General features: G+C 45.0%; 1 protein-coding gene across 4 annotated transcripts; it reads right to left on the bottom strand.

Moving 5' to 3' along the window:
- Positions 1 to 485: 485 nt before the first annotated feature.
- LOC134416101 (uncharacterized) lies at positions 486 to 9,727 on the bottom strand. Of its 4 annotated transcripts, XR_010027181.1 has the most exons (10): positions 8,734 to 8,883; positions 8,560 to 8,645; positions 6,814 to 6,925; positions 6,053 to 6,197; positions 5,264 to 5,377; positions 4,525 to 4,669; positions 3,962 to 4,110; positions 3,339 to 3,478; positions 1,820 to 2,014; positions 486 to 771 (listed from the first exon to the last, which is right to left on the bottom strand). XR_010027181.1 is itself a non-coding variant. In XM_063152321.1 (9 exons), exons 3-9 carry the CDS (start codon positions 6,917 to 6,919, stop codon positions 1,893 to 1,895), a joined length of 921 nt encoding a protein of 306 aa, XP_063008391.1. In that variant the 5' UTR covers positions 6,920 to 6,925; positions 8,560 to 8,645; positions 9,592 to 9,727; the 3' UTR covers positions 778 to 1,892. The 4 variants fall into 4 exon arrangements, 3 of the variants coding, with proteins under 3 accessions (XP_063008391.1, XP_063008390.1, XP_063008392.1); XM_063152321.1 differs by lacking the exons at positions 486 to 771; positions 8,734 to 8,883 and adding an exon at positions 9,592 to 9,727 and having other exon boundaries at positions 778 to 2,014; XM_063152320.1 differs by lacking the exon at positions 486 to 771 and having other exon boundaries at positions 778 to 2,014; positions 8,734 to 8,882.
- Positions 9,728 to 17,023: the final 7,296 nt, after the last annotated feature.

Raw genomic sequence — 17,023 nt, 5'->3', positions numbered from 1 at the left:
CTGCAGCAAACTCCCTTCCTGGAGAAACACCCCCTCTGCTTCTCAGCTTTCATCTCCAGTGGGAGGACTTGGGTTTTCTTGGCAGCTTTTGTGCCTCTGTAGAGGCCAGTGGCAATATGGGACAGTTCACCCCTGCCTGTGCTTTTGGCACCCTTCAGGTTTGTGAAACAGGATTTCCCTTTGCAAAAGCCCTGTCAACTCTCCCCAGATAATTAATTGCATTCTTTGATACAGCTTCTGGTCATGTGGCCAGCACAGAAACGAGGTACAGACACCAAGAAAAGTCCTGAAGGCATTTTTCAGTGTCCTGTGGAAAAGCAGTGCAGCTGCCCCAGTCCAGGGGCTGTTTGCAGTGCTCTTGCTGGGAGGATACAAAACCCTCCCATGCATTGACTGCTGCACAGCCTCACAGCAGCTCCTCACCTTGCCTGGACCCCTTAATCCCATGCCAGTGGATTTAATACCCCTGTATTAAAGAAGGCAGCTTATGGAGAGGCTGCTGGGAATTTATTAGCTGGGCTCTTGGGAGGCAGAGCCAATAAAATAGAAACTTAATGAGCAGCATGCTGGTCAAAGGAGTTTAAATAATACCTAGCAATCTACATCCTCCAACTCTTCACCTCCAAGGCTGATCATCAGTGGAAGCAGCTACATCCATGAGATCCCAGCAAGGGACCAGAGTCACTCTGGAACCCTGGGCATGGGTGAGGTGGGAGCCAGGACAGTTGCTTTAGATGATTTACAGAGTTAGTGGCAGAGTGGTAGAATTAGCTGATTTATTTGAAAATTTAAAAAAAAAACCACACCAGAATGATGAGAAGAATTGCATTACAATGCTTTTGGTTTTTGCTAAATGTAAACAACAGCTCATGTTATTTTAGAATTTAGTTTTGTTAATAATACTGCAGGAGGCACTGACAGCACCTTCCTGGTGCAAAGACTTTCCAGACACCTGTGAGGCACCACCAACTCTCAATCAGGCACAGGAAGGAAAGGCAGTGGTCCAAAAATTCAGTCAATCCAGTTTTAGGCTTCCTAATCCCAACTCAGAAGTGGCGAAACCACATGAGAAGGCACTGATCCAGGATGAACTTGCTCTACCGGTTCAATTTTTCTTTTTTTTAAAAAAACAGGTTTCCTTTGAAGCATCAGGCTTCACCCCAGATCAGGTACCAGCTCATCTGTACATCTAACCTCCTTCCAGAGAGGCCACAAACCCTCCCCAGTGAGAGACATCCAGCCAGCCCAGGCTGAGCACAGCTCAGGGAAAGGCAACACATTTGTGTCAGAAATCTCCAGTCACTCCCCCTACCCCCCTGAACATCAAACAGCAGAGCTGGCACTGCAAAGGCAGATATCAAATTGTAGTATCTGTTCCTGTCATGCTGAAGAGAAGCAGGAAAGGAGCAGTGGCTGCCTGCAGGAGATCTGCTGACAGCACCAGGGCTTGAGGATGCTCAGCACCAATGGCCAAGGGAATGACAGACATCCCACTGCTCCCCTGGAACCCCAGGGACAGTTCACTTGGATCTGCACTTCAAAGAAAGGGAGATACCAAGGGAAAAACAAGAACAACTGTGTGTGCAAGCCTGCTGGGTGCCTGTTGGCAGGAGAAGAGAGCCACAGCCCAGGCTTCACAAAGGTGCACAGGGCTGCTCAGGACCTTTTCCTGAACTTTTCCAGGGTAAAATCCAAGGAATTCAAGACAGGGTTGTGAGTAGCTGATCCGAGGGAAGGTGGGAGCAGGACACATTTGCAGATGCAAGACATCTGCATTTGGAATGGGGAATAGGAGAGAAGTGCACAAGGAAATGGATACAGGAAGGAAGGGCCAGCACATGCCCAATTCTTTTTTCTCCCTTTCAAGTATCAGCCACGAAGTGCCAGAGGTCTCAGGCCACTGTGCCTGATGGACCTCGGGATTCTGATGCTTCCAGTGGTCTCTTCCAGTGTCTCCATGCGACTAATCCCAGCCGAACAGCAAAGATCAAGCACGTCAGTGCCAGCAGAACAACTGGGGAAAAAACATAGAGGCATGTTAGGGCATAAAAAAAGACAGTGCCTCTTGTCATACTTCAGCTCCCAGAACAGGGGTATTCAGGGAAAGAGAATAAAAACCACAATCGCCTGTACAGGATCCATTAGCCCCAGAGTTGTATCTCTCAGAGTTTTACTGCTATGCAGTGAAACTTGCCCAATGCTTCCAGGTCAAGGAATGTCTAAAAAGGGGGAGGCTTCCTGGACAGAGGAGTTAAAATACATTACATTAACAAAATATTCCAAGAATAGTTGAACTATATAAAGAAACATGTACTAGTTTGGGAAAAGCACATTCTCGTCCTACCAGCCAAACCAGCTGAACCACTAAGAATGAAGTTTTGCTGGTAAGAAATACCTACTGCAGGAGCAGAGCTGCCTGCCAGAGACCATGCACACCTCCACATTCCTTGTGGCCACAACCATCAGGAGACCTCCAACCTCCAGTGCTCCCATGGCTGTGGCAGGCAAGCTTTGCCAAGTCCTGCTGGGTGCTTTCACATGGCCAGGCTCCAGCTGCACTTAGAGCCAAGGGAACTGTTCTGGAGCAGCTCCAATGGTGGTTCCAGTCCAGAATTTAGCTTTGGCCACTGGTATGTGGCAGTGGGAAGGCTGAAGGGTGGGAACATGCTCCCTTCTGCTGACCCCGTGGTGGGAATAGGCATCCCAAACCATTTCAGCAGGATTCAGAGTTCACACAGCTCAGTGCCTTTCATGCCAGCACAAAACTGCTCATAATGGTACAGCTTCTGCCAGACTGTGATTGTACAGAATTTGGACAGCTTAAGCCCATTTACTATGGATGACTACACTCAACTCTGCTACAGTGGCTGGCAGCAACCAGATAATCCCAGGAAAACTTGTTAAGGCTAGCCTGGGCTCTGCATAGGAGAGGAGCATGTGAAGCCCTCTGTGGGTCAGAAGCTCATGCACTGCTCCAATATGCCCAAAAATACGGGGCAAATGGAAGTCCACAGCCCTCATCCCAGCCCTGCTTTTCCTTTCCTGCCCCATGTCAGATGGAGCTGCTGGAGCAGCCAAGTGGGTGATGGAGCACTGCAGGACAAACATATTGCACTGGGAAGTGAACTTGAGACACCACAAGCTTTGGGTTCAGCCCCGAGGCTCATGGGCAATGATTTCTGCTCTGCTCTTCTCTTAGCAAAACAAATACCTTCAATTGTGTCCCTAGTTCTGCTTTGAACAAATAATGCTTTTCAAGTGGCAAGTCTCTGCCCTCAATGCAGAGGGAGATGTGAAGTGTTTACAGGCCCTCTTTTGCAGGAGTTGGGAAGATTCACCTATAAAAACGTCGTTGGTCAGTGCGGATGAGAACGAGCCGCTCCTGCACGCGCTGCCGGTCAGAGCTGCTATCACCACTGGGTACACTGTGAGGTTATAGCGGACGTACTTGTCAAGAAAGTAGTTTTCTAGATAAAACCTGGGAAGAAAAAGAGTGACCAGAATAAGAATTTTCTCTGTGTTTTGTTATCCATTCCCTAGGAAAAGAATTAGACAGAGAATGAGGGGTTTTGTGGGCCAGCTGTGACAAGAGTCCAAAATTTTTCATTTACTAATATTCAAAAAGTTAATAAATAATTTATTTAAGGTAACTTCAGGGAAAAATAAAGCCACGTTCCATATGGTTTCTGTATCACACCTTCAGATGTAAACCTAAGGCAGGCTGGGCTCATGCAAGTCACAAAAACACGTTCCTGGCCCACAATACTTATTGGCACTGCTGAGATCAAGGGATAAAAGCTCTGCCCAGACTCCCAGTTCATCTGCCATGAATTATAACAGAGGCCTTTGTACTCGGTGTTGAGAGAGGGACAAGTGATGAGTGAATTGGAACAGCTGGTCACCACCGGTGAGAGGTGGAGGGGGTTTCTGAGGCTCAGTGGGGACCCGTGGGGTTGCTTACCATATCACCAGGCTGAGAGCCAGGATGCTCAGGGAAGCAGTGGTTGCTTTCTCATTGGGCACGTTCCACTTGTAGATCAGCACGACAGCGAAGTTCAGCAGCGTGGCGATGCTGGTCCATGTCAGGTACAGGGCCAGCCCGTTCTGCACCTGCCACACAGCACAGCAAGGGACAGGAGTGACACACTCTGTTTGTCTTTGGTGACCCCTAGGCCCTGGTGCAGTTAAGCCAGACTCCTGGACCCAGCTGCAGGAAAAGTCCCTCAACACAGAGAAAAGGTGAAGCCTTGGAGTCCCGAGGGGCTCCAGAGATCCAGCCCAGCTATGTGTCACTCTGGTGTCTCAGGAAGTGCCAAGAACAAAGCCCATTCACAGTTTGTGCCAAGAGATGAAGATGCCTTTCCAGAAGGTTTGCTAAGAACTTTTCTGTTCAGGGCAGAAATCTTTCCTTAGCTATGTTCTGCCACTGGACCTTTCACTCTTGATACCTCCAGCACTGCACAACAACAAAGGTTGTTTTTATTTCCCATTTACCCACAGCACAGCTTCTCAAAAGCCACGTACCAGAATGCGGATGAGCCAGAGCTCAGCCCTGTGAGCCTTCACAAACCACGAAGAATGGATGCTCAAGGCTCGGTGGGAAACATAAAGGGAGGCACACGTGGTAAAAGAGAGGACTGCCAGGAACACCAGGGCTGGAAGGAGGTATCTAGGACAAAGAACACGAACACACACAATAGACATCACATTTTTCTCAGTGGTGTCACAATGCCCTAATTTGTAGCTTTAGTGTTTGGCCTTTACTGGCTCTAAGTCGATCAGCCTTTAATAAAGGTAATCACTACACATAGCCCTCATTTTGATGTATTGCTGTTGCTCTTTTACTCTGTTAATCATGAAGTTGTTTTCCTGACTCCAAGTGATTTCTTCACCTCTTGACAGTGGTGCTCTCATAAGCCCTTAATGTGACCATCATGATGGAAACCATCCAAGGCAAGGAGCTTAACTCTGTTAATAAAGAGAGGCATGGCTCCTGTCTTACCTGTGCAGGTAAAAATGTAGAACAGCAGCTTTGAGGAGATCTTAGACTTCAATGACCAATCTGTTTCATGGGCAAGATGACAACATAATGCAAGCCCCCCAAACTTTTATGAAGGCTACATTTTGGCAAAGCCTGGCATGGAGTTTTGCAGGCATGATTAAGTGTTCACACACAAAGTTAAAAAAACATAGAGGAAAAAAACAGTACTGGAGTGATCCCATCAAGAGTGTTAAAAAGTATTTGTAACAAAAGACAACTTACTCTCGGTCCCACAGAAAGAGCCATCCAACATTGAGGCAGTTATTCAGACACCATGCCACATAAAAAGGTGTTGGCAGCAAGTCTGGCTTTATGAAGACATATCCAAGTTCATTCCTGCCAGGGAAAAGTGGGTATGGAGAGAGGAAAACAATGCCTGCATTGACCAAACAAACCTTTCTGGCCTCATTTTCCTTATATTAGGAGGGACTTTATATTGGAATTAAACATTTTGGCTTAAATCTGACTATTTCTCATCTGTGTCCTTCTCTGATACAATGCAGAAATACCTGTGGCTTTTCCTGTCAGGCAGTTCTTGATCTCATTACCCCAGGAAAAGTTTCCAATCCAGTTCAACAAACCAGGGAGACTCCCCAGTGCTGGTTGCTCGATCTCTAACAGAAAGTAAACTCAAAGCATTAGCTCTGTAATCCATTAATTTTGCCCTTTGGATTCTCAGCCTCTAGCAGTGGGTAAGTGCAGGTACTGGGTAAATCTGTCAGATTCCCTGAATCACTGGAAATGAAGCCTCATAGAGGAGTGTACACACTTTGATGCCTGTCCAATCCCTAGAGGAGTTCATGCACACCTGCAAACTGCTTCCCAGCTTTGGATGCTGGACATAAGAGATGCTGCAGCCACAGAGCTTCAGCATGCCAGGTCAAGATAGATGGCAGTGGGTTTGCTCTTGCTAGAAACCCCTGAAAGGAAGGTAAGAGACTGAGCTACACCAAAAGGGAAGAGCCACTGTCCCTGCTCATTTATGCCATAAAGAGTAAATAGGGAAAATACCTTCGACAGATCCCTGACAGGGCGTAGAGGAGCCAGGCGAGCTGCCAGGCGTAGATGACGTTCCAGATGAGGAAAGTCCAGCCAGCTGGTGTGAAATCAGTGCTGTACTTGGCAGAGATGTTTCCAGGGGTTGTCCTGAACACACCTGTGGAATGTTATTGCAGGCAAAAGTGTTATTGCATCCAGAGGATGGGAAAAGACTGCTGATTTTCCTTAACCTTCAATATTCCTCCCTGCCTCAGGGGGTTCAAGGATGATGAGAGCATGCCCTTGGTGCAAACCAGCCAGGTGCTGCAGTTGGTTTAGACATCCATTATGGGATCACTGCCCCTTACTGTGAACACCGTGCACCTGCCCTCTTAGACAGAGCCAGAAAAAGCAGCTGTCTGTGTAATCCAGAGGATGGCATGATGGCATTTCCTGGCAGATTCAGCCAGGTAGCGTTCAATGCAGCACCACTGTCATCTACAAACCCACAGCAGCATCCTGAACAACTTCCACCAGGGATACAAGGTGTGCAAAGACTGCCTTTAAACCACCATCAGATCCAGGTTCAGCAGGGACATTATCTGGATTCCAAGGGACTGGTTTGGCTGTAAACCTGGAGGATGCACCAGCTACTTCCACCTTTCACAGAACAAGGTGTATTTGGAGAGCTGATGAGGCAGCAAACACATCTATCCCATCTAAGCCACCTTGTATCATTGCATGATATAAAGCATGAAACCCACCTCTGAATGAAGAAAATTTGCTTTCATTACCTTTGAAAGTCCCAGTGGCATTTCCAGCATTCATTATCACCATGACCATGAAAGTAGCCAGAGACAGAAACATCACCAAAATCTTCAACTTGTGTAGAGCATCCATCTTACTCTGAAACACATTAGAGATATTGTTGGCTTATCCTAAAGGAAGCCTGGATTTGTTCCACATCCCAGAGACTGTTTTAGAAATAATGTTGTAAATTCACAAATTTTAACTGCCAACTTTTATTTGTGGAGTTTTCATAAGAACTAAAAAGGCCTTTGCATGGGCTAGGAGCATCTCACTTTGACAAGATCTTGTGAGGTTGCAGAATGGAAATGGGAAGCTTTGGGAGAGCCACCTGCTCTGCCATCCTCCGTTGCAAGAGCCATAACTTGGGCTTGCCTAAGGTTTTCACAAAGGCCTAAATAATTAGCCCACAAAATTAGCTTATCTGGCATCACTGTTTTACTGAAGCAAACAGGCTCATCAATTTTGCCCACTCTAGGAAGAAAATATGAAAATGTTGAAGTCTTCACTTAGCAGCCAAGTGCCTTTTAGTTCAACAAAACTTCTCACATTTACCTCTCTAATCCTATAACTCTGACAAATTAACTTGCTTTTATGGTGCTATTACCTCCTCATCTACTGGCTGCAAATAAACTTTAACTGCCTTAGCACGTCTCAAGAACTTTATAGACTATAAAATCCACATTCTACAATTTTTCAAAGTTAGTCAGTAGTGACTTGAGCTTTCCCAAGAGATTTCCATTAGTCCAGCATTTATTCTATGCCAGAAAAGTTTAGAGCCACCTCTAAGAGTAAGCACATACACACCCAGCTATAGGCAACAGCTTTATTTCTCCTCACAGCTCAGCACTTGAGCTGCTTTCTCTCTACAGTGGCACTTCAATGCTTTCCAGGGTTGGCAGGAGTAACAACTGAGTTGTTTCACATTACTCAGACTTGAACAATAAATTCCAGTTCCCACTTCAGTGAATTGTTTTATAGTTCCAGTCTTTGTTCACAGAACGGGCTGTATCCAGACACGTCACATAGAAGTGGGAAGGGAGATTCTGTTTTCTGTGAATCTACACAAGTTTTTCCCCTTTTCAGTCCTATCTTAACAGAAAAACACCCTTTTAAAATAAAAAAATTAAAATCTTCTGTGGAAGAATGCAATATGTGAAATCCCAATTAGATTGATGTCAATAAAATTGCAGAACAACATGCCATCTTCAAAAGATACACTGGATTAGCAAATTTTGAAAAGAAAAATCCACCATTGTACTATGGTGTTATACTATTGTGTTGTACTATTATAGATATTGTTTCTGACTCAGGAAATAACTGACATGCAGATTTCTGAAAGCCATGAAAACATAGAAGAAAAATATCCCTGTACATTTGTCAATGATCAAGGAAAGAATATAAGAACAGGACATTTTCCTGCTCCAGTACATGGGACTAGCTCGTCCTGTGACCTCCCTGACAGGCTAAAACTCTGACCTCCCATAGTTCAGCATCACGTTTCTTTTTCATTAGCATATTTTGAAGAACCTTGATTGCACAGCTTCAGAGAAACCCGTGTTTGCTTACAGAAGTCCAGGAGGAAAGCCTTATTAAACAGGTCAATAGTTTCACTAGTGTCTCTCACCTCCTGCCTCCCTCTAACTTACTGCTTGCAATAAATGTCTGCAACATTTCCTGCCTGCAGTCTCCAGTCACAAACACCCATTAAAAGAATCAGAAATATTACTCACAGGAATCCACACAGGCTTTATGGCAGCGTTTTACAGCTGTGTTCAGCTACAAGCAGCGCTGGGGAGTCTCCGCCTCCGAACCCTATCTAAAGAGATTTCATACAACTCTCAGCAGATTAATAATCACTTATTATTATTAAAAGAAAAATAAAAACTCACAGAAGTTAGACATACTTTCTGTCTGTGTGCTGCTGCAGCCACCAATTGGCTAAAGCCTCCCAAAAACAAGCACTTATGCAAGAGAAATGTGATTACTTAACCAAAGCCTTTTATAACAGCCAGACATTTCGTATAACATTGCACTTTCCCAACTTGTTGGCAGACAGTAGCTAATGAGTGCATGCTCTGGGCTCCTGCCTGCTTTGTCCTTCCTCATCCCTGCCAGGGGGAGGGAAACTGAGCACTTAATGTGAAATACTGCACCTCAAAATCTTAGTGCTCCGGAGTGGGAAATGCTGGCAGGGGGTGCTGGAGAAACAGACTGGATTTGAGGTTTGGGCAAGATGGAGATAAAAATGGTTTGAACTGGAAGGGAGCTGAGAGATCATGGGGCTCCAACAACCCCCCTGCCATGGGCAGGGACACCCCTCACTAGACCAGGTTACTCAAAGCCCCATCCAGCTGGCCTTAAACATTTCCAGAGATGAACACACAGATATAATACACAGAACCAGAGAAAAGTTTAGGTTGGAAAAGAACTCTAAAATCCAGTCTGACCATAAAAAACACAGATCCATAGTCTGGATCCTGTGAGTATCTTCAGATCTTCCGACAGCCCCAGATGAAGATTGGGTCACAAGTAAATTTTCATTCTTTGATATAGGAAAGGCTCCTGCCCTGCAGTGCAAGCCCACCCCACAGAAGCAGTGCAACCCATGCAAGCTGATCACTCTCCACCTGCACCCCTGTCTGCTACAGAACCACAATCTCACCACATCCACTCCTTTCATTTTATATTTCTGCTTGCTTCCTCTCAAATTTAAACTTTTATAGCCACCTTAAAATATTCTTCAGCATCAAAATGTTATTTACCTTGTGCAGCCACAGTGCTTACCAAGCAGACAGTCTGGCTGGCAACTGCCCCATGTGAAATATAAAGGCAATGAATTAACTAGCAACTATCTTCACCCTTTGGAAACAACATCATGGGGCTGGGAATTAACCCAGCTGGAGCTTCCTTGGCCATTGAGATGGGGTGGAAAGCCCAAGTGAACATGGGTTTGTCAGCTGTGGGAAGTGCAGGGCAGCCAGCCAGCCCTGTTGCTGTCTGTTTGTCTGTGTAGGTGGGAGGTCCACCCTTTGGAGGCATTCTGAGGTCCACCCTTTGGAGGTATTCTGATGTGGAAACCAGTGGTTTAAGTATGATTATTTCTTATTAGCCAGACAACATGTTGTGCCCTATACATGGATTAAAAACAAGAGCTGCTTGTGCATAGCATGTTCCTTGAAGAAAACAGAGGCCTGAGCTCACAGCATGGTGGCATTGGCATTTTTCTCTCCTTTTTTCACTTTGTGAACCCCCCAGATATGTACACAGTGACTCTGCCCATGTCCTAGAAACTGCCTTCAAGTCACAAGGTTATAAGCACTTGTTGCAGCAAGCATGGGCTGAAGTACAAGCAGAACCATTACAAACACTGTATGGCCTTTCCCTCCAGCAGATTGAAATCTTTTTCTACACTGGAGCATGTCTTATTTATGGCCCTCTATGCACATCGAGTGTGCATAGGCATATACATCATCATCTTTATCATCAGATGGTCCAAATAACCTCAGCATGATGTCAGACTTTACATTTTCATCCAACAAATGAGTGGCCTAAAATTCCTCACTGAACACAGGCCATTTTATCAAACATGTGCCTGTTAGGCACAGCTGGTCAGCCAGGTCCATGCTGACCTAAATCTAGGGAAAGTTCTGCATGCAGGAAACACTGGACAAGTGCAAGAACCAAAATTCACCCACGTGCCCCCCACACACACCTTGCTGCCCCATGTTCTTGCTGGTTATTCCAGAATGCATCTCTTGTTGCACTGAGAGCAGTGGAAGCAATGCCACCACAGTGGTGGCCTTGTCCTCTGGCCGCACTCTGTAACCCAGGCACACACTTAAAGCCCACATTCTGGGTTTCAGAAGGTTTTGGGTTTTTTTCAGAATAAATCAAAACACAGGCCTTGGATAAAATATTCAAAATTATTTTATCATGCAGCTCTACAAAAATCCCCTCAGGTACATCTGTAAAATACAGAGCAATGTACTTAGTGCTTAGAAAGTTATTAAAATTGAATGTCTCTTGCTTCACTAGGCTGCACAGCATTCCCAAAAGTGGGAATGCTCAGGACAGCTATAGCTTTAAGATACCAGAGTTAAACTCAAAGGAAGTTTTTATGGAAAGGCCCTACCTTTCTATAGTGTATCTTCTCTAAGAGAACTTTCAGGCATATTTCTTCCACATGGGTCTGAATATCTTTGCTGGCCTGTTGAGGAAATAAAATTATATTGTCACAGGAGTGGCAAATGCAGTTACATCAATTTCAAACAAGAAATGGCTGCTAATGTTTAGATGCACAAAAAGAAGCATGATAAATTCCCTATTTACAAGAGGATGTGTCTTGAAATCCAGATAATGCCGCTGAATGAAATCACTGGAACCAAGTCCATGACACGGGCAGTGGCTGGTACATTTCAAGATAAGTTGCTTTGAATCAAATATAAGTTTGTATTCATCTGGCTCGTGGTAGAGTAAAACAGTTTCCAACTAACAGTTATTTCACCATCAGGGCAGTTTTCCACTGATAAACAGAGGAAAATTCAGGCTCTTGCTGTATAACCAAAAATCTTTAAAGGGTCTGCCTTTAGACTTTTTACAGCCCTCATTTGTTTTAATAGAAGAAGAAAATAAATATGAAAAGAAGCTGCTTTTCAAGAAGGAGAGATCTATCATGCCCACCCCTCCCATGCACACTCCCTGCAGCCCCAAGAGGTGCTCCAGCAGCAGCTCAGCCACCAGCACACACAGCAGAGCAGGACTGCTTGCACTGGGACCAGGGCTCCACTGTCACTCCCCCATGCTCTGTAAGCCATGTGAGCATTTACAAGGTGATGAGCTGGCATGAGCAGACTTTGTGCTGGTATTAATGCCCTGCTGACAAGAGGAAGATCCTATATTTAAAAAAAACCCTCAACATGAATCCTCCTGCTAGTAGCTGAAATAAAACATTATGAGCACAGACAATTTGAGTCCCAGAACCGAAAGTGGAAGCCAATTGCTTTCTACCTAGAGATGCCCCTGTGGAGGCCCTGTCCTCAAAATAAACTCATTTTGCACTGTGCAGGAGCTGAGAAAAGTTCATCTGTGGGCAGCTCACCCACCTAACGGCACACACTGCCATCAGCAGGAAACTCCAGAAAGCAAAGCCCCAAAAACACCTCCCCAGCAAGGCAGGAGCTCAGATATTATGATCAGCCTGCCAGAGCCTTCTGCCCCCACCACCAGCAATGACAGGTTTAAATCCTAAAGTTATTCTGCACACTCAGTACTCCAGTTTAATACTTGCAGCCACTTGCTCTAACTGCAGGGCTTTCCCAATGTGCTGGGCAAACTGGCACCCATGAGTCAGTGACCTCTTTGGAAATCATTTTCAGGCCAAGTTCAGCAAGTGTTGACAACCAAATATACTAATCTTCTAACAACAGCTCAAGCATCCTAATCCTGCAGTGGGTTAATCTGGGTGCCCTCAATGCCAGGGATTTGCTTTTCCTTGCTGCTAGAAGGGATGGGATTTGGCTCTGCACATGAGGATGGGCACACAGAGAAGAGGATCTGTGTTAGCAATCCCCTTTGGGTATTTTAAGAAGGAAAATCATCTGCTTTTTATTGTTGGAGAGCAGAACAGATCCACCCTTTGGCAGCAGGGAAATATCCCTACGTTTGAGGGAGCAAGAAGAGTAAGGAACTCACTACTCTCATATTTTCAACTTGACTTTAAGCTGCCATGTTAAAAATCATTGACTCATCTCCAAATCTTTTCTTTGAACTCTAGACTAAGGACATTATTGCAAACATTTATGTAACTCAAAGTAAGCCCTGCCAACTCTTGTGAGAGAAAGAGGGTAAAAGACAATGCACTTTTTTCTCTAAACTGAACTTCTAAGAAGTAATAAAAAATATTATCCCCAGATGTTCTCACTTACTGGTTAAGGACTGGTGAGTTTGCCTTCTTCAAAGGCAGCCCAAGAGTCTGCCTGCAGCAGTGTCCAGTGTCTGCCAGGCAGCATCCACAGCATCAGCCCAGGAGCACATCAGCAGGAGGGCACAAGGAACCACAAACTCAGCTGCACAACCACCCCTTCAAACAGGATGGCTGGGAAGAGATGAGGAGAACAGCAGAACTGAGCAGCATTGAACAAATACACATTTATATGGCTGGAAATCTTCAATTTATAAACTTCTTAATTGAATAAAGGTTATTTTAGTCAATCCCATGGCATTGCTGTTGCGCACAGGACATTCCCATGTCCTCCTCCACCACTGAAGGAATGACAAAACCAAGAGCATTCATTCAGCCCCCTGTTTGCTCAGTGTCACTTCCCTATCCTCATTGATTTTAAGAACACACATATATTATTCTCCTGGACACCTCATCCCTGTCACCTGGGAATGCTCCACAAGCATTTAATGCTTTCTCTCCCCACAATTCCATGAGGAAAGCAAAAGCCAGCCCCTTGCACTGTCTCTAAGCCCTCACTGGGTACAGGGGGCTGTTTTGCAGAGCTCACAGGGCCACCAGCAAGGCCAGGAACAGACACAGAGAGGAAGGGAGGAAAGGCACCTGGACCGTGGTCAGAGCACACGTTTTTCTCACTTCTGTGGGAGCAGAGAGAGAGCTGCCTTCATTTATAGCTGCAGCATCCAGGTCAGCCAGAACCTCTCATGCAGAAAGCCTGCTCACAAGGTAACTTGGGTGGCCTGATTTTCTTTATGGTGCTTTTTTTGTGGCACTTCATATGCCTCAGAGCAGTAGTGTCACCTATAATTGGCAGCATTCAATGCACCTCTCAGGCTGAGCATTTAGAAAATGAGAAACATTTGGATGGCAGCAGCTTTCCTGCAAGAGGGCAGCATGAAGATTAAACTGATGACTTCCATTCACAGCAGCTGAGTGCCTCTCTTTAGTAGGAATACTCCTTTAACACAGCAACTTTGCAATCTAGTTATCTAGGTATTTTTAAAGGCAACTAGAGTTTATATTAAATGTATATGGATCTCTATCACCTCCTACATGAACTATTAGCAGAACTAGAACATTTAGTATCATTACTGCGGGAAATTTGTGGAACAAAATTCATTGCAAGACCTTAGAGCTAGGGAAAGTGATTTTTTATTAAAAAGATTCCAGTAAGTTGGTCCTACCCACTCCAATTCTCCCATCAACATACTCACATGCACAGGACTGTATGCATCAATCTCTCAGGATCAGCCAAGTACATGCAGGAAGCACACAGGACAACACCACCACTCCACTGCCTCTCTGGGATGGGCCCTTCTTCATTTATGTACTCACCTTTTATACCTTTCAGCAGTGGATATGATGATCCTGTGTCTCACCCTTCAAGAGTTTCAGGCAAAACTGAGGCTTTTGTTACCCTTATCTAGGCATTTCACACTTTTTCTGCTGTGGGTCATCCTCTGGTCACCTTATCTCTAAGGCTCCAGTTTGGGTTTTGTCCTCTGGTTATTTGCATGAAACACATGGTGTGGTTCTGCACGCCACTCCTTTAACCCTTCAGCTGCTGTTTTTCTGGTGTCTTCAGGCAGGCATTTCCATTCACATCAGTATTGGTAAGTCTGCTCCAAAACCTCCACATCAAGCATGTCTCACCCACGTGAGATCCTGGCACAATTTGGAAGCTGTTAACTTCCTGTGAACCAGGGCAGGGAACAACTCTGGCAACAAATTACACAGCTTCTGGCTGGCCGTACAGAAATGCAGAGGTTGAAAATGTCTGTGTGTTGTGACAAATTTTAGGCAGCAGTCCCTTTAAGTGATTCTCTTGTTTATATGTTACCACACAAGCTTCATTCACCCCCTTCCCAGATCCTTACCCTTGCTTCTCCATCTGCTCATCTGTCTCATTCTCAGTATTCCCTACAATTGTTCCCATTCCCTTTCCCTTAGAGGAAATGCCACTTCCAAAGGCTGGTTTCTGCCAATGTCTCCTCTCCTACAAGGATGTGCAAAAGTGTTTTCAGACCTATAACTCAGCAGAATAATTTGGCTACTTCTTGAAGGCAAAAAAGCACACCCTTTACTCCATGTTCATCTTCCAGACAAATTTCCAGGCTGCCTTTCAGAACATGGAAGTGTTCAAAGTGAAAAAAATTATTTCAGACAGAAATTTAAGACAAAACATCAGTTCCCTTCTAAACTTAGTCAAAACCATGGAGACCTCTTGTACTGTAACTTCGAAGAAACAAACCAAGCCTGAGGCAAGAAAGAAACAATGGAAAATTGCAGCAACAAGGGAAAACTGCAGCCAAAGTGGGAATTTTGGAGAAGTCAGAAGGGAAAAAAAGGAGCTCTAGCAGGAAGAATAAGGAAGTCATAACTGCAAACAGTGGTGTAATTTTTGCCTACAGTAAATGCACATGTTACTGAAGATGTGCATGCACATCCATATATCCAGTTCCTCGCTTTTCAACCTCCCCAGAGTCATGCAGTTGGTGTTTTTATTCCTTCAAGCTGGAGACCAGGTATGTCCATGGAAAGCCAGCTGAACTCAAGGTCTTTACATCTCAAGAAGGTGAAATGCAGTTTATCACAGAAGCTTTTTTCAACACACAAAAGCTCCCAGGCTCTGCCACCCACCACTGGAGGCCTGCCTGCTCCTGCAGATCCAGATGAGGATCCAGTGCACCCCCAATGCAGCTGGTGATTTGGGGCTACTTGTGTTTTGGACAGGAGATGCCCTATCTTGTCCTTTGGCTTGTTCTTTGGAGGGACTAGAATCCTTTTCTTGGGCAATGTAGAATATTAGAATTGTTTAGGCTGGAAAAGACTTCTAAGATCATTGAGTCCAAGTGTTAAGCCAGCACTAAACATGTTTCCAAGTGCTACATCTACACATCTTTTAAATACATCCAGGGATGGTGACTCCACCACTTCTCTGAGCAGGCTATGCCAGGGCTGGGCAATGCTTTCAGTGAAGAAATGTTTCCTAATATCCAATCTAAACCTCAGAATGCCAGAAGCATCCAGAAAGGTCAGAAGCATGATCAGCCCCCTCTTTCAAAAACGATCAGCAGCAGATTGACGAGGACTGAACTCCCATGAGTGTCAGAAAAAGCCAGTAAGAGTCCAGACCCTGTGCACATTGAAGAGGTGCCTCTTAACATATTTTCCACTTATTTCCAAACCTTATGTTGCCCTAGCCCAAACACCCTTCAGAGTTATCATGGTGCTACTTTTTGCAATTCAGTCATCAAAGCAGTGTCCGCCCTTCCTCCTTTTCCTCCTTCCTACTAATTAATTTTTAAGCAAAGCTTATGGTGTTAGCAGTTTTGATCCGGTTATTCTGTTGAGGCTTGCCTACAGTCAGAATCCACAAAGCCTCAGTGGTGCCATCACTGTGAGCTTGCTGTCATGCCCAGGAAGCCAGCTGAACTATCAGCTCTCTGGATAATAGCACGACAGCCTTTTCTCCTGCCTTACAGCTTTCAAATGCGTGAAAGTGCCATCAGCACAGGGCTTTGGCAGACTCACGGACCAAGCCTCCTCACTGGCACCTAAAGTGGGCCATGCAAGACACAGAAGACTGGCCAGTCAGTCCCCACCCCTTTCTCATCAGCTTTAGGAGCTCAGACACAAGTTGAGGCATATCATGGCTCATTTTGTTTGAAAGTTTGTAGAAGTGACAGAGTCAGGTCCTACAGATAAACACAGGATCATTCTCACCAAGTGTATTTTTTTTAAGCCACTGGTTATTACTGCAAAAGAAGTTACGTATCGGCTACATAATCTGCCTGTGTGCCACTTGGCTCTGCAAAGCTCCTGTGCAAAAACACCAGAAGACCTAAGACCCACTTGGAAAAACTCACCTGCTGCAAATCAAGGAAACTCACCAACAATGTGAGAAGCAGAACTCAGGAATTTCACTTTCAAAAATTAGGAGATAGACACTGAAAAGAGCAAACTCAAGCAGCAAAGGTTTGGAATTTTTCTTTTGGCTTTTTCCCACCAACATAAAACCATCCACACCTTACATGCAGGGCTGCTTTTCTTGACTGGGTTTGAACCACAGCAACTCCAGTGTTATCCTTCCTAACTTATTCATTCCTTGTGGCAAGTGTAGATCAAACCTACCTGATAACAGTGGTAAATCAGAGTAATAACAACAAGATCCATCACCCATAATGATGAAAGGACTGGCATGGCTGGATCACATTATATCAGTGAGGGCCATA

The sequence above is a fragment of the Melospiza melodia genome, chromosome 3 (assembly GCF_035770615.1).
Source record: "Melospiza melodia melodia isolate bMelMel2 chromosome 3, bMelMel2.pri, whole genome shotgun sequence".
NCBI classification, from domain to species: domain Eukaryota; kingdom Metazoa; phylum Chordata; class Aves; order Passeriformes; family Passerellidae; genus Melospiza; species Melospiza melodia.
This window is presented reverse-complemented; position numbering and strand designations above follow the sequence as displayed.